This window comes from Kogia breviceps, chromosome 2 (genome assembly GCF_026419965.1).
Source record: "Kogia breviceps isolate mKogBre1 chromosome 2, mKogBre1 haplotype 1, whole genome shotgun sequence".
In the NCBI taxonomy this organism is placed as follows: domain Eukaryota; kingdom Metazoa; phylum Chordata; class Mammalia; order Artiodactyla; family Physeteridae; genus Kogia; species Kogia breviceps.
Window position 1 is genome coordinate 9,949,911 of NC_081311.1, and position 23,811 is coordinate 9,973,721.

The window sequence follows — 23,811 nt, forward strand, 5'->3', positions numbered from 1 at the left end:
AGTGGTAATCTGAGAATAAAACGGCAGATCCTAACACTCAACGCCACTTAATGAACCTGTTTGCTGAGAGCCCACCTGGTGCCTGCTGAGCTCGGGGGCCTGAGTGGGCTGGGGTCAGCTCAGCTGTTCTGGAAAGGCCCCCAGCACAGAAGAGGACCGCAAGCCCATCCAGGACCACGCGGGAGGGAGGCCTGTGTCCCCATCCGACGGGGGCTCCCGCTAAGACCCCGAGTCAGGAAACATACAGGCATATCTTTTTCTAAGACGGAGGGACTTCTTACCGGAAGCAGTCCAGCAGTCGTGAGATGAGGCTCGTGCCCTTTTTCTTACACAGAGGTACGGAGGCTTTATCATGAACAGGTGCGGTGACATCGCCAAGGCTTCTAGATCTTCGGGAAGGGAATCTGGTAGGAGCTTGTGTCTGTTTCTGCCTCCTTGTGACATAAGCATGGCTGTGATGTGCAGTGGTGATGCATTTTTTAAAGGGCTTAACTTGAGGGAAAAGGGTCCTGGTTCCTGAAAGTCATGCCTGTACTTCTTTAATTTCGCTAATAATTAAAATGGATGTTTCTCTAATTGCCAGTTTTCCCCCCGAGTGCGTGGCTCAGCCTACACCGAGGCAGCTGAGCTGGGATTTCCCAGGAATGGCCCAGGTTAGGAAGAAAATGTCATTTTTCATTTAGACTTTCAGGGCAGCATTATTGGGAGTTTATTTCAACATAAAGTGTAAAATGGTCCTGGAGGACTTCTTTTTATCATATTTAATTATTGAAGAGAGTTTAAAATATGTGTGCACAGACCGGAAGAAAGAGGTGAGGCAGAGAGGGGGGAAAGCATGGACACGGATGAAGTCCCCACGGTGGGGGGACTTCATTGTGTATTGTTGGAAGCAGGTCTTCCCGACTTGGCATCTGCGGATGCACTTGCGGGTAGAGCGGAGGTGCCTGAATTCCCTGAAATGGTAGGTCATATTTTGCAGATGTCCTTCTGTGCATATTTCGGGGTTCATAGCTCCTGTGAGGTTTGTGTCCAGAGTTGTGAGAGGTTAAAAAAAAAAAAAGGTTTAGTGGACCCCGCAAAACCCTGCAAAGAGGTGACTTTGGAAAAGCACACAAAGCCCTGGACCTCAGTTTCCTTCCCTTTCTGTCATCTGAGGGTTGGATACGACAGTCTTCAGGGTCTCTTCGTTCGTGCTAAATGAATGTTTACATCCTCAGAAGCCTTCTGGTGACCTGCCTCAGAAGCTTGCTGGGAGATTTAGGTGGGCCTGGACGTAAAGTGCAGTTAGCACGGCGCCTGGCGTCTAATGAGCGCCTGGGACGTGTTGTCATCCTTGCTCCCGGAGAGCTGGGCACATGCCTCCTGCCAGTCCCGTGGGCTGGCTGGGTCAGTTGCCACAGTGTCAGGAAACAGCTCGGCTTTTGGAGACAGTTGAGAAGAAAGTTGCTGTCTAATGGAGGAGGCCCTTCGTGTTTCCAGGCAGCTGTGTTTGCTTTCTGTAGGGTCTGTACTTCCCCTTTCAACTGATTTGAGCCCTAAGATGAGTTCTTCCAATGGCGGAGTTTTGCTTCGGTGTCAGAGGCTGTTAGGAAGGTAATCTAATTATAGATGAGGAAGAGGAGACTTTAGCAACTGGGAGCAGACTAAGTAGGGAAGCTCAGTTTAGGCTGTGGTACCGGCGAGTTGGAGAGAGACCGACAGAGAGCCTCCCCTCCATGTGTGTCCATCAGCCCCCGTCTGTCCTCCATGGTGAGTTTGACTGTAGCTTTGGTTAAAATAAGTTCAACCTTGACCTTCTAGTGCACAAGGCCTTACCTTTTTTTTTTTTTTTTTTTTTTTTGGTTTGCTAATTGGGAAGCTCAGTTTAGATAATGTGTATCGGGCTGGACCAGAGGAAAATTTGTCCAGAGAGAAAGGTGACTAAGTTCCGGGAAGGAGCCTGAGCCCTAATGCTAGAGGGTCCTTTTCCAGTTGTCCCAGCTTTGTACAGTATCATGTCATCCGTCATCACCCTGTCCCATCCATCATTATATCATGTATCACATCATCTCATCTACCATGTCTCATCATCTCATATATCCCATCATCTGTCATATATCATTTGTCTCTGGACACATTCTGAAGTGGTAGCAGTAGGTTTGGGTCTACTCAACTGACTCAAGAAGAAAATAATCTCTAGAAGATTTTAGTTGTTAATATTCCAGACTAAAAAAATGAATATTTTCAACTGGTCATTCATTTTTGTAGGTGACCAGCTGCGAAGGGTTTAAACTCAGTTGACTCCAAGGGGCCAGTCCTCAATGCCAAGTACTGGTCTGTTGATTAAGATTGTAATTATGTAAAGTATAGTCAAGCTTGATTACCCTGGGGTGGAGGCGACTCTTACTTTCAAGTTCTTCCTGACATTGTCACCTACTCTGGTTAATTAAGTCATTGTTGACATTAACGACATCTTTGTTTACATCAGCCCAGTAGGAGCTAAAATAAAAGGGCTTTTCCAACCCCAAACCCTTAATTACTTTTCCACCCTCCACAGAGTGTCATTCTGAAAAGGAACAACCTGGGAAGAAAGTAGTATGCCTTTTTTTTTTCTTTTTTCTTTCTTTTTTTCTTTTTGTAATCAATTTTTGGGCAAGGTGATGCTGACTGACGTGAGTTGGTCCAAAGTTCAGTAGCAGAGAGATTGAGCAGGGGGTCCACACGGAGACCTCCCTACCTCAGATTTTTCCGGTATGGTTTAAGTCCTTTGTTAGAAGTATTGTAAATGCCATGATATCAGCCATACGCATTTAATTGCAAGTTAAAAGAAAAGAAAAAAAGGATATATCCGCATACCAAGAATGAATGATTTAAAATAATCTTCTGTTTTGTATTATCTGCATCTTTGTTCCACAATATGAGTGTTAATATTTAAGAGTTGACTGTAACTTGATAGCTTAGGAACAAGGACTTATTCCTGGTAAATTAAACCAAACGTAGGCTTGTGCAGTTAAATACACAATGAAGTACACATTCTTTATTAGTATATAAAGTATTTCACAATTCATAGACAAAGAGCTGTGTTTAATATTACTTCTAGGGCAAAAATTTGGCAAGCCCAGAGAATTGGTATTTGTATACTTTCTATACTGGCTCGCTCTCATCCAGATTCCAAGTGTGTGTGTGTGTGTGTGTGTTTGTATTTTGCCTTTTTATTTTAACCAGTTAAAACACTGAGTACCTCCTAGGTGACGAGTCCTTGCCAGGCCATAACTGAAGACTTGTTGCTCTCAAGTGTTTCCCACTCAGTTGAGGGAGCGAATTCAAATAACTAGAGCAATCCAATATGAGATGTTTCCAATATCAGACTTAATGAATAATTACATGGTTATGAAATAACTGGGGTAGTGTTTAAACAGGAAGAGTTTTGTTTAATGTTTGTATTCTCCATAAAATGTGTCCAGGAGCCCTCCCATTTTCAGTCTCTTGTTTGGGTATTTACTTATCCAGGGTAATTGTTAAAAGGCTACCCCCCTCTTTCATCAGAGTCTGGCTTAATTTTACATTTCCATTAAAAATGCTGTCTAATTTTAGTCTTTAAAGGAAAACGTGGGAAATTGGTTTTTGGGTGGCAGCATCTCAGGCTCTGTAGGAAGTTGGTTTGATTCTTAGCAGGGTGCTTGCCTTGGTAAGCGATTCAGAAGGGATTGTTTGGAAGTTTTTCAGGCTGTCCCACAAATGATTCTGATCCAGTGGGTTTTATGAGGCTGTGCACAAAGGCCCATGGTCTTTATTATTATTTTGTTTTCCTGGAGGGATGACTTTAGTCTTCGGTTTTGCATCCTTTTTATGCTTTTGCTCTATCCAGGTGAGATTTAGAGATGGCTCTGCTTTTCCTGCTTCCCTGATGTTGCAATGCCTGATGCCACACCCTCACCCCACGTCCTTCTCTCTGCCTTTGCCATCTTAGCAGTAATTTCTTTTCACTGATGGTGACAGTGCTGAAGGCCATATGTGGCTGAATCGTGAACCTAACGTAAGGGCTGAACGTTTGGCCTTAAGCCAAAGAGGTGGGTTTCCGATCATTATATCCAAGATGAACAAACCCCGAAGAGTTCAGCTTTGACTTCTTAGAGGCTTAGAGGCTCTTGAACTTGAGTTTTAAAAGCTATGCACAACTTTTGTTCCATTTTGTGGACAGTGTTTATCTTCATGGGAAGCCTTAAGGCTTTCTGGCAGCCTGAGAGTCTGCACAAACTGGCCACTTCCTCCTGCTTACCCAGATAGACCTGGAGTGACCTAGCCAGGTTCAGCTCTGGCTTTCCTGGATCAGGGAATGTGAGGAGGTGGGGAAGGGAGCTGATGCCGAGTTCTCAAGAAGTCTGGTTGAACAAGCTGCTGGCCTTTTCACTAGGATGGTCCTCCATGTCTTGGAGATGTTGCCTTTTGAAATTAACAAAGGTCACACTTTTCCCAAGTTTTTTTCCCCCTGTGCCCTGATTGTTACTACCCCATTTTGGGGCATGACAGGAAATCCAAAATGGTAGCCACATCAGTGGTGGATGGTGGTTGCAGGCTTTCACCGGCCTCTGTTTGTATAACTTCAGGCTTTTACCATTTATGTAATCATGCAAAAGGATATTTTTAATTATCAGGCTAGACCACTGTTGACCATGCAGAGTGCAAATCAAGTGAAATAGGCAGGCTTTAGAGTTTCAGTAATTTTGGTTTTAGGAAACTTGTACCATGATGGAGTTTTAAGATGTTGGGTGTGAGCTGTTGTTACTTATTCCACTTTGGAACATCATAAGTAGTTACGTCCCATTCTGGACTTTTGCCATTTCATGTGAATATTAAAAATTTCAACTTCTTTTTGACTGTACTGAGTCAGGGAGCTAAGGTGTGGCCTGCTCTTTGCTTTAACCCCTGTCCAACGAAAGCATGGTAAATTCCGAGTCGTGTCTGAATGGAATGCACGTATATAGAATGTTGGGTCGTGGTGAACATGTTTTATGGGGAGGCCAAAAAAATAGCTTATAAGGAAAATACTGACAGATTCAGAATTGAGGTCAAGGGACATCTCTATTTTATGATTTATATACAGCACTTTATTTGGAGGAAAGAACCTAGTTCTGAGCTCTGACATTAATACAGTAAACTCTGTATATATTGTCATGATTATTTTCTAACACTAGAACTTCTTCTGAGTTACTATGTGTGACCTCTTTTGAAAGGCCAGTTTACTGTTAAGTTTTGCCATACATAACCAGCTGTAATGTTTTAAGAATATCAAGACATCAAAAAGGCCAACTTTGTGTGTTGCAGGGGGCAGGGGGGTAGGAGGTGGGGAGGTGCTATAAAATGAATAGCAAGATCTTTGCAGTGGTGAGTTGAGGGCTTAAACTCTTTGAAAACCCTTACACTTCAGATTATGAGTAGACAGTGAGTTTGCCCCAAAGGAGCGTGGCTGCCTTCAAGGCACCTCCTTCCTTTGGGAATTCCATGGTGGTTCAGTGGTTAGGACTCTGCGCTTTCACTGCCGAGGGCCCGGGTTCAGTCCCTGGTCGGGGAACTAAGATCCCCAAAGCTGGCTGCACAGGTGGTGGCCACCCCTAATCCCCGCCCCAAAAAAGGCACCTCCTTCCCATCCCGCTAAGCCTCCTGGATCTTCACCAAAACTTGTTGCCTTTTTAGCTGACCGAGGTAGGTGCACAATTAACTATACATCCTAGGGTTCAAACAGAAAATCACTCAGATCTTTAAAAGACCAGGAATCCTCTATGTCATTAGCCTAAATTCTTCATCTGACTTTTTTTTTTTTTCCATAGAAATGAATAAAATCATTTAAAATGGTATGTAATGTGCTTTCTGGGGACAGAAACTCACAGAAGGAACTTGGCCTTGGGAGCTAAACAAAACAGATTTGAATCTTTCCATTATCTACTGGTGCTGTGACCTTGGATAAGTTAGATAACCTCTCTGAGCCTCTCTTTCTTTATCTAAAAGTGGGTCTGATAACATCTATCTTGAAAGGGGGACCATGAGGATCAAATGCAAGTGTATGTAAAGCCCCTACAGTAGTTCCTGGCAGATAGTAGGTGCTCAGTAAGTGCTAGTTTCTTCCCTGCCCCACCCCACTTCCTTGTAGAGGTAAAAACCTGAGATAAGATGTCAAACCAATATTTCTGGGATGTTTACCCTACGATATACAATGACAAATCTTCTGATGAGAGGCATTTACTTTAATTAAAGTAGAAAGGGAGCCTATCCAACCCTTTTTATTATCTTGGGCATTTACAAGTCTGGACCTTAGAAATGGGATCCTCTTGCTGCTTTCAGTCCAAATGGTTCAGGGTTGACATTTTTTTTCCCTGTTGAAAAAAGTCAGTTGCGGCTATGCAATAACGGCAGGCTGTGTGCTTCATAAAGAGCAATATATTTTGGCAAGGAGTTCTGTGTTTGGGGCTTCCAAACAAAGGATTGTGAAGAAGGATGGAGAGGGACTTCCCTGGCGTCCAGGGGTTAGGACACTGCACTTCCACTGCAAGGGACACGGGTTCAGTCCCTGTTCGGGGAACTAAGACCCTGGATGCCATGCGGTGCAGCCCCCCCCACCCCCCCAAAAATGAGAAGGCTGGAGAGAGGTTTATGGGATTGGTTGGTGGGGAAGGGGGGTGTCACATGCTCTGCTTTTGTCCTGGCCCGTGAGGGGAGCTCCGTAGCATGCTATGATAGGCTCTGCCAGGTTGGCCTGTAGTGACTTCCGCCGGGCAGCCCGCTGGGCCTTCGTTAGGTGCACAGGTGGCAGGGCTTCCAGTCTTCGTGGAAGGGAGCTCAAGGAGATTGTTATGGTACCCATGGTACTGGGGGTGTGAGTGGGGGTGGGCAGTGTGGATGGGGCCGTATTCTCTTAGCCCATTCCTTGAGAGGCTGAGGATGCAGGTGGTGGTAACAGTAATTCTTATTACCATCTATTAAGTGCCTGCTGTGCGTTGGACATTGTGCCAGGTACCTTGACGTATTATCTCTAATCTCTTTTCCCCGGTTTTATTGAGATATAATAGACAGCACTGTTTAAGATGTATGGCATAGCCATTTGAGTTACATATATTGTGAAATGATTACCACACTAAGTTTAGCTGACATCCATCATCTCGTACAGACACAAAAAAGAAAAAGAGAACAGTATTTTGGGATTAACTCTCTTAATGACATTCACATATACCAGCCACAGAGCAGTGTTAACTCTAGTCATCACGCTGTACGTTATACCCCTGGTACTTATTTCCCTTCTAACTGGAATTTTGTACCTTCTGAACCACCTTCCTCCAACACCCCCTCCTGCCGCCATCTCTAATCTTAGTAATGCAGCTGACCCCAGCCATCCACATTCCCATTTTATGGCTGAGACTCTTGGAGTTGAAATGATTTCCTCCAAGGCTCCATAGTTAGTGAGTGTGTGTCCAGGCCTTGGGGTGAATGTATTGGTGCAACAAAGATTTCCCAGTGGACTCCTCTTTCCTGAGCAGGCGACTCTTCTGTGGAATGCCGTGGGGGGCTCGGCATTCTTAAATCTGTCATTTGACTTTAAACACGTAAGGACAGTGCTGGTTGATGCTGTTTCTTCTCATCTGTCCACATCGATTCCCCTAAAGCTATTCGAAGAAAAGTCGTCGTAGGCAATAAAACCATTCCAATAATTACCGCTTTGTGATTCTTCTGGAATGGCCTCTGGCGGCAGGTCGCTTATTGGTAAGAAGCTCACCCTCTCTGCTGCGCCGAGTCCCAGTTCGCGTCACCCGGCAGGAGTCAGAACAGGAAGGGCCGGCCCACAGGCAGCTGCACGAGGCCAGCCCGTTTTCCTTGTCCCAGCTGCTTCAGGCGGTCTGCCCTGGGACCTACTCAGCGTTCAGTTTGGGCTGTCAGTTTGACAGTGTGTCGAGCTTCTCTTCGGCATTTCTGGTTTGAGACTGGGTCAAGGCCTACGTCTGCAGACCCGTGTAGCTGGGGCTCCTGCAACCTGTGGTCGTGGACAGATACTGAGCCTTCTAATGTCCGAAGCTAGGAGAGCAAAAATCAATCAATAAATAAAAGGGGGGAAAAAGAAGGGAAAAAAATTCCGAGAACGAAAGCGCAGAAGCAGCAGCACCTATATACCCCCACCCCCACCCCCGTGGCCTTGGCCAGGAAGGGTGTCCCGAGGGAGGAAAGAGGCCAGGGAGCAGAGCCCATGTCTAAAGCAAACAAAGTTCAGTTTGGTGGTTTTTTAAAAAAAAGAAAGTGAACTCTGAGCGGTTCCAGCCCGACGTGGAGGTGAATCAAGCCTGGTTCAGTCAGTTGCACCCTGCGCCGGCCACCCGCTCGGTGACGCAGAACACGCAGGCATTCAGAAGGGGGGCTCCGTGTGGGTGAGAGGCTGTGGGATGCTTGGCTGGAAGGTGACACCGCACGGTCCCCTCTGAACCTCTCAGCCCTGGTGCAGCCGCAGCTTCCAGAGCCAAGGTCATTGCTACGGCACACCTTTCAGATTGCAGCGCAATTGCCGTGGCTCCTTTGAGTTTGTCCCCCAGTTATGCTGAGACCCTACTGTGGTGTGCCGGGCTCTGTGGGGTTACCACGACAAGCAGAGAAGTCTCAAGTCCTGCTGAGTTGCGGGGGACGGGGGGGCGGGGACTGGGACGGGCATATGTCAAATGCTGGTAGAAAACGAGGGGGCACCTGCAATCTGAGGTGAAGGTAATAGAAGTAAAAGCACGGTGTGTCTCAGAGGGATTCGGGGAACCCCGAGGAGGCCAGTGTGCTAGAGATGGGGCTGCAGAGGTAGGCCAGGCCAGGCGGGGCTGGAGGCAGCCTAGGGTGCCACGTTAAGGATTTTTCTGGGTCTTCCAACCGTACACCTTCCTGAGGCTGGTCTTGAAGGCAGTGGGTGCCGCCTTGGATTTCCTGGCAAGTTCACCACCTTGGCCCTAGTCAGCCCCGGCCAGGTGTACCGGCTGGGTCGCTCTGTGCCCACTTTGGGAATCCTCCTGACCTCTCTGCTGTCGTGGTGAGAGGTACCTACCCTTAAAGGCATGGCGAGTAAGGAGGTCACAGGCAGCCCTCAGCCGGCACTTGAGTGGCTCGTCTCCTGCTCCTTGATAGTCTGGAGCTGCAGTTCCTTTCCAGACCTACGTGGATGCGGGGAGGCGGCCCCGGGGATCCAGGAACGCCTAGTGAGCACGATTCTCGTCCCCTCTTGGGGGCCTCACCTGGGGACTCAGAGATTCAGACGAGGCTTCCTCCTCTTTCCATGGAGCGGGGTGCAGAATCTCAGCTTAAGAAAGGACCTGGGACGCCCTGTCCACGTCTTGGGAAGCCAAGATGCTGGGGCGCCCTGCACAGCCTTTCCAAGAGCAAATGCTCCCGAGGCTTTTGCAAGGGGCTGTAATAGGAGGTAGGGGCCCTTCAAAGTTTGTTTCCTTGAAGCTTTTACCTCTCTGCAAATAGGCGGCCTAGGGTTGGGGAGAAAGGTTAACCACGGTGGCGCCTATCTTAATTTGGAATTTCCTGAATGAATGTGGTTTTAATCCTCAGGCACAGGATCCCCCTCGGGAGACTTTCTCTTTTCTCCGCACATCACGGGACAAAAGTGATCCCTGCGGCTTGTGCTGCCTTTCTGGGTCCCGTGGGGGCCCAGCCTGCTGGGAATGGGCCTGCCCACCACAGAGGCTCCCCGCCCCCTCTGACTTCAGGGAGGCCTCTCCCAGGGGCCATTCTGATAGAGCTGCTGGCGAAAGACCCCTCGGGCTAGGAATCTGTGCCTTGACCTGAACAGGATTTCAGCGCTGGCCTTGCAGCGCTGGCCGGGCCTGAACTGGCTGAGGCCCGGGCTACCAGATCAAACCCATTCAAATGAGGAGGCCCATCTGTTCTCCCAGTATCCGGCTGCTGTCCCTTCATTTGCAAATGGATGGGATGCTGCAGGAGGGGGGGACCAGTCTGGGGACATATCTGCAGGCTCCGAACGGGTGTTGGAACTGGGGTCCCGCTGAGAGAAGAAAGGCCGAGCCCTTTAAGTAAACTTGCTGAACAGTACCCCCAAAAGGTCCTGAGTGAGGCAGCCTTGCCCTCAGGGAGGAACTCTTCACCTCCCTCTCCTCGTGCTTCCCCGTCGTTTTCCCCTTTCGTTTGCCACTGGGGCCGCTTTAAAAGTATTCAGGTATTCAGAACGTACTCACTGAGGGAGGGGCTCGGGAAAATGTCCAGTAGGATTTGGACACTGATCTGACCTTTGCGGGACTTAGAGGGCAAATGTATCCGCTGGAGTTGGCACCATTTATGTCAGTGACGGGGCTGTGTGAGCCACAGGTAACACTAGGGTGGAAAGGCGACCTCCCCTGGAAACTTCCTTCTGAACCTAGTCCGACTGCTGGCTTTGCAGCGTGCTCTCTGGAACGCAGGCCAACTACCCCACTCACTGGAGCCCAGGTCCTCAAGCTAGTGGCCTCTGGGTCTGGCGTTCAGGGGTTTTCATGGCCTGCTGTTGGGTTGCGGTGAGCCATCCCAGAGCCCCGCTGGGATCCTCTTTTCTAGGGAGTTCTTTGGGGGTTACCGTGCCCCCCATACAAATATCAGTTATCTCAAATTTGTTGGATGGATGAATAGTAAATGGTATTTTAATAAGCCACAGGCTTCTTCCCTTACAAAAGCAATCAAACAGGTGTCGTACATGGCCGTTGATGACGGCAACTCTCACAAGGTCCTTGGATGCTTAGTTCCATTTGGGAACATTCCAGAAATCCCCACTTGGGTAACTTACGTATTTATGATGCGGCAGGTTTTGTTCATTTGAAAGAAAACCCCTTTTTAAAGTCAGACAAATTCAAATTGAGGTTCCCATGTGATTGGAAAAATGTAATCTGCTGATCAGTTAGTATATTACTCAGCCATAAAAAGGAACCAAATTGGGTCATTTGTAGAGATGTGGACGGATCTAGAGACTGTCATACAGGGTGAAGTAAGTCAGAAAGAGAAAAACAAATACCGTATATTAACACATATATGTAGAACCTAGAAAAATGGTACAGATGAACTGGTTTGCAGGGCAGAAATAGAGACACAGATGTAGAGCACAAACGTATGGATGCCAAGGGGGGAAAGCGGCGGGGGGTGGTGGTATGAACTGGGAGATTGGGATTGACATGTAGACACTGATGTGTATAAAATGGATGCCTAATAAGGACCTGCTGTATAAAAAAATAAAATTCAGAAATTCAAAAAAAAAAGTATCAAGCTACAGCCCACAAGCAGGAGCCTGGCCTGCTCTGGCCAGTGCCGAGGGGTGGGCAGTCAGGGCACCCCTGCCGGGGTGGAGGCTTCTCTTAGGTGTGCCCCCCACTTTACAAAAGCCTTCCCAGGCAGTCTCTGGTTTCGTCCCCGTGGTGACCTTGACCTAGCCTGGAGGTAGCCTATTCTACAGACCGGGTCGCTGAGGCTCAGGGAGGAGAAGGGGCCGTCCAAGTTGACAGGGTTCATCACTGCCGCAGCAGCTCTCAAGCTTGTGCTTAGACACTGGAGCTGGACTTCTCACAAGGCGGCCCTTGGACCAGTAGTATCAGCATTCCCCAGGAACTTGTGGGAAATCCAGAATCTCAGACCCCACCTCAGTCCTCCTGACCTAGAAACTTTGGAAGCGGGGCCCTGGAAGCTGTGTTCGGGTGATCTTTATGCAAAGTAAAGGCTGAGAAGCAGAGCCCCCCTCCTCCCCGCCCCAGCCCTCAATTGGAGTGGGTGGGTGGAGGCAGACTGTATTCTGCTGGGAATATACTAGATGGATAAACAAAGACCTGATGAATTGGAGATGGGAGCCATGCAGTCTGTCTTAATGGGAATCATTAAGAGTTTTCACAGAGGAGATGATATTTGAGCTGGGCTTTGAAGGCTGAATAGGAGTTAGCCACGCGGAGTATCGGGACAGGGGATGCAGGTAGAGGGAGCAGTGCCCATGTGAACAGACAAGCCTCGGGTGTGAGAGAGAGAGGGTAGAGCGGGATCTGGGGCCAGGAGCAGCCAAAGCCTTAGTGTGTGTGATGTTCTTCGGGTTTTACCCTGTCAAAGTGTGGAGTGGTCTGTGCCTTTTTTTTTTTTTTTTTTGTAAAGTAGTAAGATTTGCTTTTCAGAAGATTGCTCTAGTGGCTCATGAAGGACACAGGGGGCGGCCCACGGGTCATGGGTTGGGGGGTGTTGCAGAGCTCTTTCGGAGAGATGGCAGAGACCTGGAGTAGTGGGCCCATGGGACCGAAAGCCGCCCTTGCTTTATTTCCAGAGCTGTTGCAGAGAAAGACTGAATCGGGGAGGAGATGTGGGGACTGACGAGATGAGAGGTGAAAGGGAGCAGAGATGCTTTAGGGTGGGTTTGGAGCTGGAGTTGATGTCACGTGGTGACTCCATTCAGCAAGAGGCCAGAGGAGGAGGACGAGGTTGAAGGTCATCTTCCTGTTTTGGATAGGACCTCTGTAGACATCCAGGTAACGTGTTCCCTCGGGCAGGTGGAAATATGAACCTGCAAGCAGGGACTTGAGCGGCATTGCCATGTAGGCGAGGGAAAAGCTGCAGAGATGGAGGAGGTCAGAACTCAGGGCAAAGGACCAGAGGAGCTGGGGGTGTGAAATTCAGAGCGTATCCACAGGTATACGGGGCGGGGAGGGGATTCCCAGAAGGGCAGGAAGGTCTCCATGCACGTTCCTGTTCTTGAGAAGACATGTGCACACGGGTGTGCGCGCACACACACAACGCCAGCAGAAAACATCACGCCGCTGTAGATAAATAGGCGCTGAACTGTGTGTTAGGGGGGGCTGTCCCTTTTCTATCATTCCCCAGCCTTCCACACGGAGAAGACCTGGTCAGGGGCGTTTCCTCCTTTCACGGTTAGCCAACCGCGGCCCCGGAATAAGGCTTTCAGCCCCAAGTTCTTCCCCACGGCTGGTACTTTTGATCGCTTGCTAAGTGCTGGGCATTGGGCTGGGCACTTTCCGTGCACCGTCAGTTATGGTTGTTCCCGGTTTGCAGGGGAAGAACGACGACGTGATTAGAAAGCTGAGGGCCCTGTCCTGGGTCACACACTTTCTAAGTGGCAGAGTTGAGACTCAGGCCTGTTCTAAGTCTGGTCTTTTAACATCCCCAGCCTGTCCTTGCCTTTTCTGAAGAGTCACCAGGGAGGGGACAGGAGTGAGGTACCACAGGGAACAGCTCCAGGAATTGAAGGCGCGTCGGATGAGGAAGGTGGCCTCCCACCCCGTACAGTGAAGAGGGCTGCCTAGGGTCAAGGGCTGCCACGAGGACTTGGGGACAAAACTGTTTTGGGGGCAGAGGATTCGTTTTTCAGGACCGGAGGTGATGATGTTTGTTCGTTTTACAGGCAATGCCTCTGTACGCCCACTCTTGACCTGAAAGAGGGCGCTGATAAAGCTCAGGCAGGGCCCGTTCATTCCTTTACCTCCTCGTGACGCCCCCACCCCCATCCCCCCCTTTTCCCTTCCTGGTTGTGGTGATACAGGGAGTACAGAACCTTCTGCTGAGAAAAAGAGACAGATTTTCCAGTGGTCTCAGTCAGTCGGCAGGGCCAGCTTTTTGATGATGTGGTTTTTCCTAGAACAGCATGCCCTAGGAAGCCTAGATTTCGAGAAGGGCCAGCCTCCTCCGCTGTGTCTAGCAAGCGTGTTTCCAGAAGGCAGGCCCAGGGCCTGGATGGCCAGGTGGCTGAGCGCGTAGGCTCACCCTGTATCCGACCTGGGGCAGGGCGGCTACTTTGACACAACTCTTAGTGCCAGTTTCTGCTTCCTGGGCACTGGATACCCTGATGGCTTGTATCTCTGGGAAATGGTTTTTGAACAGAGGGCTCAATTCTGAAGTTCTTGCTCCAGCAAAGCTGCCAATATCTAGGGATTTTATGCAGATGGTTCTGTTCAATACCCTCACCCTGGTGGTCCAGTGGGAATTTTGCTCTCCCGAGCGTGAGTTCGATGCACGCATCGTGACCAGGAGAAAACCTCTTTTGTGTCCCTCTTGCTCGCTTTTGGAGGACACTCTAATTAATAGCCTAAAACCTTGGATCAAAAGAAGATGGGATGCTGACAAAATACGGGGTGAATATTTCCACGTTTTGGGTCCGAATATTGGGCGATAATGGTGACTCACTCTTAAATGGTACTTTCTTAGGCACTTTACTAGTTCCGCATTTTTATTTTCTGTTAGGTAACAACATCATTTCTTTCCAAACTTGGAGAGCTGTTCACCATGTTTCTCAAAGACAGACCTAAATTATATGAGGGGTGTGCCTAAATATATAATTTTTAATGGTTACCATATTGGAGGCATTAGCCATTATCCCATCTGATCGCAAGGAATGTGAGCCAGGCTAGAGTTTCTGGAACAGTCAAGCTACTGTGGCAGAGACAGCTATTAGGGGTTGTTCTGGCCCCCGTGATACCGCCAAGGAGAGTTTTAAGTCCTGACGTGAGTCTGCAAGACACCCCGACAAAGGGTTGGAAGAGAAAACTGCAGCCTGTTTACTTATCTGTGTTCCAGTGCTTTGAATTCTTTGAGGCCCCCATTTTTATGTTGGCAGTATTTCTTGAGGTAGAGAACTCTCATCTTTATATTATGCAGAGTGTTTGTCTCTCCCTTCCCCCCTTAAGGAACAAGTAGTACCCAGGCCTTATAAGGCCTCTGTTTGAGGTCCGGATTTTGTCTTCTGCAAGCCCGTTCTCGTAAAGGAGAAGCTTCGAGCCTGTCTGAGCTGAAAACAGCCGGCTCTGCTGCTGCCACCTGGGTGTCTGCGGAAGCCCTGTGCTAGAGCACGCGAGGGTGGCCGTTTCTGACTTGATTGCGGGGACACAAGGACCTTTAAGTCTTTCCACAGCTCAGTTGCGATGCCACCTAGATGGAGACTGTGCCACAGAAAAGTGTGGGCTTCGCTCTTCCAAAGCCCCTGTACTCTAAGACATCATGGGTTACGGAAGAGTAATGCGGTATAGATGTCTGTCTGTCCAGACTCCCTCCGTTCCGGCTGGGAGAAAGTACTTTGATAGCACTGTGTATGAGAGGCATTCTGTATTCTGTTCCTAGGGGCAGGAAATGGGGGACTGGCCAGCTGAAACTTCTTACCAGAGGCCCTCGTGAAGACCAGGAGGGCGAGCCTGAAACAGACACTCACCTGCTCTGTGCCCTGTGACATTGCGGTGACATGTGCAGCTGTGTCCTGTGTATCTCTTCTGTCAAGACAGTGGCAGCCCCACAGCGGTGGAGTTTATTCCTCTCGCGCAAGGTGGCAGAATGTCGGGAGGGCACCGGGAAACCAAGGCTGTTTTACTACTCTTGCCCCACGTGCTGGTGTTGTAGTTCCCGGGGAGGCCTGCCACCCATACCCACTAGCAGGACACCCCTTTCCCTTTCTCTTCCTTCCCTCCTCTCTTGCTGAGGAATCTGTTTAGGGATCTCTTTCTCCATTTCTTCCCCTTCCTGGAGGAATGTCTTTAGGGCTTGGATGCCGTGACTTTCTCAGACGGAGAGACCTCGGGGGGACGCATTCCAGGGGTGACCCCCCCCTGCATCCTTGAAGCTGGGGTTCCCATTTCTTGGCCGTGATCGTCTTGATCTTTGAAAAGACACCGGTCCCTAGGAAACCCCAGAAAAGGCTGAATTTGTGTAGTTAGTTGTCCCCTTGGCACGTGCGGCTTTTTTCTTCCTTAACAGTTTAAATCTGTCATCCATTCTCCACGAAATGATTGGACAGGGCAAGACGTGGGTTTCCCATCTGTTCTCTGTTTGCGTTTGGGCGCCATTTCAAAAACCACACGGGAAAAGTTTATAGGCAAACATTATAAAAAGTGACAGTCTGAAGTGCTGCTATGGCTGGTACGGCAGCATCAAGTGTTACCTGAAATAACTCCCTGTTCCAAATTCTCTCCTGCTTCAATTGTCTCAAGACAGCCTCCCGATGACACCGGGGAAGAATTCAGCTGGTCGTGTGCGGCGAAGTCCCAGAAACCACAGCCTTTTCTGACTTCTACAGGACGTGGCCCCTCCCCGGGCTCTGCTCACCCCCAGCAAGGATTGGTTTCCCTGTGTTGATTTCCTGTGAAGTAAAGCTGGTGACATCAGCGTGGTGTCACACCTCTGCCCTGATCCACTGTGGGACCTGGGGTGTCAGGCAGCCCTCGCCTCAACCTTCTCTTCCCAGGTGGAGGCCCCTCAGTTCTACATGCCAGGAGCTCCCAAGGCATCCCGGCTTCAGAGTTTCTTAGGGGTGGGAAGGAGGTGCAGCTCCGGAAAAGGAATCACACACCAACCGTCTGCAGTGGCGGCTGTTAGGCACACCATTCACTTCTTGATGAGCTGTAGAGATGCCCATCTCTCATTTTTTTAATACCAGATTAGTCCATTTATTGGAAAGCAGCTGTGTGATAAGATGCCACTGGTGCTTCTCAGGTGTTTGAAACTTGTGGGGAGAAAGTTCGGATTGATGCAACCAAAGATCTGCACAGCCGAGCTGTCCCCGCCAGTCGTGCGGCCTCAGCAAGTAGAAACACGTGCCTTTTCGTCCTCCCAGAAAGTAAACTCGGCGCCTTGTTTGTTTAACGCTTTTAGGTATGGAGACAAAGAATGTCCAGCTCTGGTGTGTGCGCTCCAGCCTTCTTGCTTCTTTGTGGATTGTAATTTATGTTATGAAAGATACGAGGAAACATTTTCTGTCCGTGGAAGCCTCTGAAAGAGCAGTTTGGTGCATAGCAAAGTGGCTTCTGGAGCCCTCTCCTCATTGTGTTTTGGTGAGAACAGACGAGGGAAGTGTTGGTCTGTGTGTGTGCTCTCTGTGGATTTCTCCACTCCTGTCTGTAAGAAAGAGTAAAAAGTATGCTACAGTACCAGAAAAAAATAAATGCAGGAAATATTAATATTGCTATAAAAGGTATCGTTTAAATCTCTCAGGGAATACTTTGCCCCCTGTCAGCCATCAGATTTTATGGAGCAGTCCGTGCAGCTTGGTGGACTCAAGGGGAGGCACTGACCTGTGACACTGGGAGGTGATCACATCACAGTTAGAGGGGTGGGTAGGGCACCGCAGATGCAGCATCACCGATGTCAGGGGGAGCCGGCCCGTAGTCTCCACAGAGCAAAGTGAGGTCAGTACCACCGTGCAGGTGTCCGCAGAGCACTCGGGAGCACGTGGCAGGGAGTCACCTGGAGGCTAGCAGCACAGAAGAGAAGCCGAGGCCCAGTGGCTGCGTGGGAGGGGCAGGGACAGAGCTGCCTCCACCGAGCCAGCGGTTTGGGTCTCGGGCTAAGTGTCCGTGTCCTGGGATGTCTTTGATGCAGGAACCTGCGAGCTGGGCCGCGGGAGCTGCTGGGTGGCCTGGGATGGGCGTGTTGTTCCGCCCCTCCCCCCCACCACGTGCCCCACTGGTCTTCCCCGACTTTTTATCCCCAACCTCTTCTCCCTTCTTCTCCCCTTTCTATTCACTCTCCCATCCTCCCTAAGTTGCACTTGAAGTCCTGGGTTCTGCTGGGTTCTGCTGGGGTTCCCCAAAGACGCCACAGAGCCCCAGATGAGCCTGTTGTGAAATAAACAGCTGGGGAGGGGGGAGCACACACTTGCAGAATTTCCCACCGGTAGGAGTTACTGGTGTCAGACCTTGAAGGTGGATGGCTTAATGTTATGAGTGAACATTGTTATCTTATTGATGCATTTGGGGGAATTATTTTACTCTCCTTGAAGCTTATCATCTAATTGGAAAACTGGGTGACGGTTTTGACCTGGTTTTCCTGGAAATTAAAACCACTCTTAGTATCTCAAGTCACCTTATCAGTCCTTTTGACCTGGGAGCCCATCATGAGTAACATCATTCTGTATCCATGGCGATACACATCCAAGGAGCCTCTCTGATGATCCTCGGAAAAGAGTGGTGCTCGAGATCGTGGTAGTGTCTTCAGCGTTGAAGAATGACGGAGACAGTGACCGTCGTGGGCCCAACAAGGTATAGTTGGAAGGTCAGGTTCATATTGAATGGCTTGTTGGATTCTCAAGATAATAGCCTGTTTGGGGGGCATTCTTGCTTCTCAGTAGATGAGGAAGCTGAGGCCGAGAGGTTAAGTAGGAGCAGAGTGGACTTGGAACTCAGGGCTTCATCCTTTTCCCATGCAGGCAGCACGCATTTAACCAGCATCTCCTGTGTGTCCAGCCCGAACAGGATGTGGTCCTCACCGCCCCGTGTTACCTCCTTCTACAGCGGCAGGTGGTGGTGTCTTTTTGCGATGTTGGTCCAGCATCTCAGATACTCCTGGTTTCAGCAAGACTTTGTGGTTTACCCATTTCAGATGAAGGAAAGGCTTCTCAGTCAAAATGCTTTCCTTTAAAAATGGAGAAATCATAATTCCACCTTTGTCCAGAGAGAAATTTTTCTGCATCATAATTGCAAGTGTCTTGCTTTTTTTAAACAAACAAACAAACAAACAAAACAAAAACAAAACAGTATTAGAGCTTTCCGGTGCCTCCATGAAATAGGAACATGGCTTCTTCCCCTTATCCGAGGGCCAGGACAGAATAGGTTGGCCATACGGGTGCTGGGCTCTCCTCTGAGGGAGGAAAGTGTTGCTGCTTCTGACCAGCTGCTTCCTTGCTCTGTCATCTCTCGATGACCAGTTCGGGCTCAGAGGAAAGCAAATTCCACAACGTTCTTGGTAACTTGCTGATCATGCAATGTGGTTTAATAAATATCGATTATTTTATGACCCAGGCTAAGCCACTGACAATTCATTCTAACATTGTGGGTGCTGTTCCTGTAATCACTTGTTGGAGACCCAGGACCCAAATGACATCTGATCCGGGCCTTGACCAGCTGTGGAAGGGGTGGGCCAGGTGGCCTATGGGGCCCCGTCATTTCGGATATTGACTGGCCCTGACTCTAGGTGGCGGGAAGTAGGAGATGCCCTGAGATTGGGGGCCAGACTGATTTCTTCGTTCTTTTCCATTTCCCCTCTTACCCGCATTTCTGCTCAGGATCCAGAGTTCAAAACATTTTTATTAGTCCCTGAATTCAGCAGCATTATGACTTAGCCTTGGGAGGCCTCATCTGAGGACCTTCCAACTAAGTTCCCAGCAACATCTTTTAAGCACTGCTTTGCCCTTCACTTCTCTCTGGAGAAGACTTCTCTGACCACCCTATACAACAGGGATTGGTGAACTTGCTGTAAAGGGCGAGACTGTAAATATTTTAGGTTCTGCAGGCCGTTAGGTCTCTGTTTCAACTACTCAGCTCTGCCATTGTCACATCACAGCAGCCCCAGACGATATGTAAGCATGGCTGTGCGCCTGTATAACTTTGTTTACAAAAACAGACGATGGCTGGGTTTGGCCCGGGAGCTGTGCTTTGCCAACTCCTGCTTTGGAGCCCAGAGCCTCCATCTCTGGGTGTGCCACTAACCTGCTGAATTCTTCTCCCTGACACTTAGGACCACCCTACATACTTTACAGTTTTGTAGATGTTGTACTTACTGTCTGTCACCCCACTGTAATTAATATCCCGTGAGTGCAAGGACTGTTTTTTTCCTGTTGCTTCTTGAGCATCCAGAATAAAAAGCAGCATGGCCCGTAGTAGGTGTTCAATAAATAATTGTTGAATGAGAAAAACGGACTTTTGAAATGTAACCTGCTTGTCAGTTGGGGCTTTCTGCCCTTGTTTTGGGGTGTGTTTTTCCATGTTAAACATGACTTTTATTCTCTTCTCTTTGTTGTGGTTACCTCTCTATGTTCCCATCCTTTTCAACGTCTGGGCCCTTCTTGGAGTGGATGCCTCGGTGGGGTTAGGGGTGCCCCTTTGGGGGGCCCTGGCCCTCCACGTTGGCTGGCGCTGGTGGTGGGGGAGAAGGATTTCTAGAACCAGATGCGTGCAGCTCTTGCTGGTCTTTGGATACAGGGACTGAAACGTGTCAATCTTATGTGGGAGATTCATCCAGAGCACATTCGAAAGGACAAAACAATTGCCTTGTGATGCTGCCCAGCTTTGGAACGAACCGTCCCAGAGCTGGGAAGCTTTGTGTTTTGCTGGGCCTGGGACTCTGGGTACCATTCATAGTTCTCACTGTGAAGGATGAAAGCCGATTCATAGACCCTCGTGGGTCCCGGCTGGCAGCTCTGGCTGTTCTTAAAGACGCCTGGCTCCTTGTCACTCCTTCCGTGGAAGCTGGATCCTGCCAGGTCCCATCTTGCCCTGCATGTTTGGCGACTGTGATCCCGTTCAAAATGATCACCTTCCATGTGTCTGCCTGGGGCGGGGGAGGGGCTCACAAAGAGCCCCAAGACCCCAGCCCTCGCTTCAGGATCTTGGCATCTCCTCTGGGGACAGGACAAGTCCATCCGGAGTGTCGTCCATCCCCAGGAGCTGGTGAAGAGGGGAGACGCGCTTCACGCTGGGCCAGGGTGGCTGGTGGCACACTCTCATCCGGGAGGGCACAAGTGATTTGGGCCTTGAAGGACAGGTTGGTGTCAGTGTGGAGGCAAGGGAGGGGGGAACAGCCCTAAAGGAGACAAAGGCAGGGGCCTGAGGAGGCTGAAACCCAGGGTGTATGGTGGGGGCTTGTGGGCAGGGAGCGGTCCAGCTTTCTGAATGGAGCAACAGGCCTGCAGCCTTCAGCAGCTTCATTTCAGGATCCATTTAAGTGTAATGGGGACCGCCTCTTGGCTCCCTGGGGGCATTTTTCTCTTTTCTGTGTTTTTTTTTTTTTTTTTTTTTTCCGGTACGCGGGCCTCTCACAGTTGTGGCCTCCAGACGCGCAGGCTCAGCAGCCACGGCTCACGGGCCCAGCCGCTCCGCGGCACGTGGGATCTTCCCGGACCGGGGCACGAACCCGTGTCCCCCGCGTCGGCAGGCGGACTCTCAACCCCTGCGCCACGGGGGAAGCCCTCTTTTCTGTTTCGATGTTAACGCCTCCAGGCTATTATCATTTTAGGAGAAAGCAGTGCATCCCAGCTCACCCAGCACAGAATTAAGTCTCCAGACCAGCTGTTCTCATCTGAGCCTGAGAGTTTGAGGCATTTCTTTTTAGGAAGCTCCGATTTATGACAACAGGCAGAGTCAGCACAAATAAATAGGGGTGTGTGTGTGTATGTGTGTGTGTGTGTGTACACAGCCGTGCAGTCATGTGGCATGAAACCATTGGTAAAACACACGTTCTCACAGATTAAAAACGCCACAATGATAGACTTTCCCGGGGGTTACAGTGTAAGCAGGCTTTGGATTGATAATCGACTTCAGAGTTTTCTTGTACAGTGTCTTTCCAAGTTGGGTTTGGGGTTTGTGGTTAACGCTCTACAGTTTGCGGAAACTCATTGGGGCACAGCTTTTGCCGGGTGCTTCCTCTGGTTGGTTTTGGACGCTTCTCTTCTCCTTGGTGAGGGCGGCCTCTGGGGGTGCAAGGAGAAGCAGACACCCCTGGGGCCATTTGCAAAGCACCAACTGCCTCTCCTGGGAGTCAATGGGCCTCCACTGACCTTTGTTGGACGTTCTCTCCTTTCCCTCTTTCCCATCTGTCTCCGTCTTCTCTCTCCCACCTTTCTGCAGAGCCGTCAACCAAATACCAAATCTCCCAACCAGAAGTTTACGTGGCTGCGCCCCGGGAAACGCTAGAGTTGCGCTGCCTGTTGCGAGATGCCGCCATGATCAGTTGGACTAAGGATGGGGTACACTTGGGGCCCAACAATAGGACAGTGCTAATTGGGGAGTACTTGCAGATAAAAGGTGCCACGCCTAGAGACTCCGGCCTCTATGCTTGTACTGCTGCTAGGAATGTAGACAGTGAGACAGTCTACTTCATGGTCAATGTCACAGGTGAGTTGGCCTCTGCCAGCTGTCTGCTCTCTCTCTTCTCTGTAGCCATTCTTCCGGGTAAAGTGTTATTGGACAAGTGCAGTCATAGTGGGATCTGCTACTTGGATGCCAGGCACAGAACTTCGCAGTTTGAGATTGATCTGTTTTTGAAGTTCTTCTACGGGACCTGGTATATCAGAGAGGCTGGTCGTTAAAAATGACAGGATTCTCACGTGCACAGTAACATTTTTCTTTTAAGACAGCACACTTTCCTATAAGTAAAAACACATTTTTTTTTTTTTAACCCCCATACCACCGGCATCCTTGGCATTTAGAACATAGAATTGAAATTTGGATGCTGAAGATTTCTGCTTCCTTTTCCTTCCTTAAAATTTGAGTTTCTCTCCTTGACTTTTCTTCCATGTGGTGAGGAGGGACTGCACAGGACCCCTTTTGCAGCCGAGTTTAAAGTTCCGCTTTCAGAATATTAGTAAACGGTCAGAAGGCCACACGGGGGCTAAGTTTTTCTAGCGACTAATTCCTTTCTTGAAGGAGACCCCGAGTGCTGAAAGGTTGTGTTGGAAAGAATCTTTGGATATTACACAATCAGTAAGTTCGTTGGGGACTCGAGTACCATTTGAAGCTTAAAATCCAGTTTCAGTATATCCAATTTTATAGCATGTTTAAATAATGTGAAAGCAAAAAAACGTTGAGAATCATAATATAGACGAACTATCATCATGGAGTGAAAACTTAAGCCATTAAAACCGTCTTAACTAAACATGGTCTCAGACTTCTTGCCTGGGTTCCTGGGTTGTTGAATCCCCTTTCCAGAAAGACTAAGTTGTAGATGATTGCAACCTTTGGCTTTGCAAAACTGCAACCATGGATATGTTCTTTTGAATACAGATGCCATCTCATCTGGAGATGATGAGGACGACACAGATGGCTCGGAGGATTTTGTCAGTGAGAACAGTAACAGCAAGAGTAAGTAATTGCTGTCTCCGAAGGTCCCCACGAGAGGAGAGCTCAGTGCGAAGTCCTGGCTCTGAGCTGTGTCTCCCTGTCGACTCTTCGGGATGCTGTTGCCTGCGGTCCCCACCTCTCTCCACTGTGTCTACTCTCTTTACTTTCAAATCTGAGAATAAACCAGTGTTACTGTACACCCTTCTCTACTGTTTGTTCTTTCTTATTGTGTCAGAAGCCACTTTCTTTTGAAAGCAGTTATGACTTTTCTTTCCTTGCTTTTCCTTTTTCCTCTGGCTTCTCACTATTTGGAGATGTAAAGCCAGCAGAGCCATGTAACATCCTGGTCTTCCTCATAACCGTCGACGGTGCTTGGCTTGTCCCAGTGGTTCTCCACGGGGGGTGATTCTCCTCCTTCCCCCTCCCCAGGGGGACGCTGGGCAATGTTTGGTTGTCTCAGCACAGGAAGGGGGTGGATGCTAGCGGCTTTGAAGAGGCCGGGGATGCTGCTAATAAACATCTTTCCAATGTACAGGGCAGCCCCATAACAGAGAATTATCTGGTCCAAAATGTTGATAGTGCCAAGGTTGAGAAACCATGGCCTTGTGAAACGTCATTGCTTGCGGAGCAGAAATAAGGGAGGTGTGTCTTACATTGCAGGTAGAAAAGGGGGGCAGCAGATGCTGTTTGCGTAGTTAAAGGCAGTTAAAGCACTGCCGTAACTGACACGAGGAGGCCTTTACATGGTGAGTGAGAACGTGGCCTCTCAGAGCTGGGCTGCCTCGGTTCAAATGCTGCTCCACCACTGCTGAGTTGGGTAACCTTGGGCAAGTAATTTAACTTTTGTGCCTCAGTTTCTTTATCTGTAAAATGGGAATAATCACAATATCTTTGGGGGTTATGGGGATTAGTGAGTCCATATTTGTACATTGCTCAGAAAAATATTTGTGAGTGTTTATTCAACAAAGAAGATCAAATATAGCAAGTTGTATTTTTCCAATGACATGATTGGAATATTTCCAGAGTG

General features: G+C 49.1%; 1 protein-coding gene across 13 annotated transcripts in view; it reads left to right on the forward strand.

The window, feature by feature from the left end:
* FGFR2 (fibroblast growth factor receptor 2) overlaps positions 1-23,811 on the forward strand; it is a 127,720-nt gene that overhangs the window by 12,256 nt on the left and 91,653 nt on the right. For 7 of the 13 annotated variants that reach the window (XR_010838801.1, XM_067024510.1, XM_067024509.1 and 4 more), the window contains exons 3-4: positions 21,573-21,839; positions 22,728-22,805. The exons of 2 other annotated variants lie outside the window; for them this stretch is intronic. Coding sequence is in view for 10 of the 11 variants with exons in the window: in XM_067024510.1 (XP_066880611.1) it covers positions 21,573-21,839; positions 22,728-22,805 (345 nt within the window). In the remaining variant the exon portion in view is untranslated. Of the gene's footprint in view, positions 1-20,238; positions 20,491-21,572; positions 21,840-22,727; positions 22,806-23,811 lie in introns of those variants that run through there. 4 more of the 13 variants (XM_067024515.1, XM_067024516.1, XM_067024519.1 and 1 more) reach the window with 2 other exon arrangements.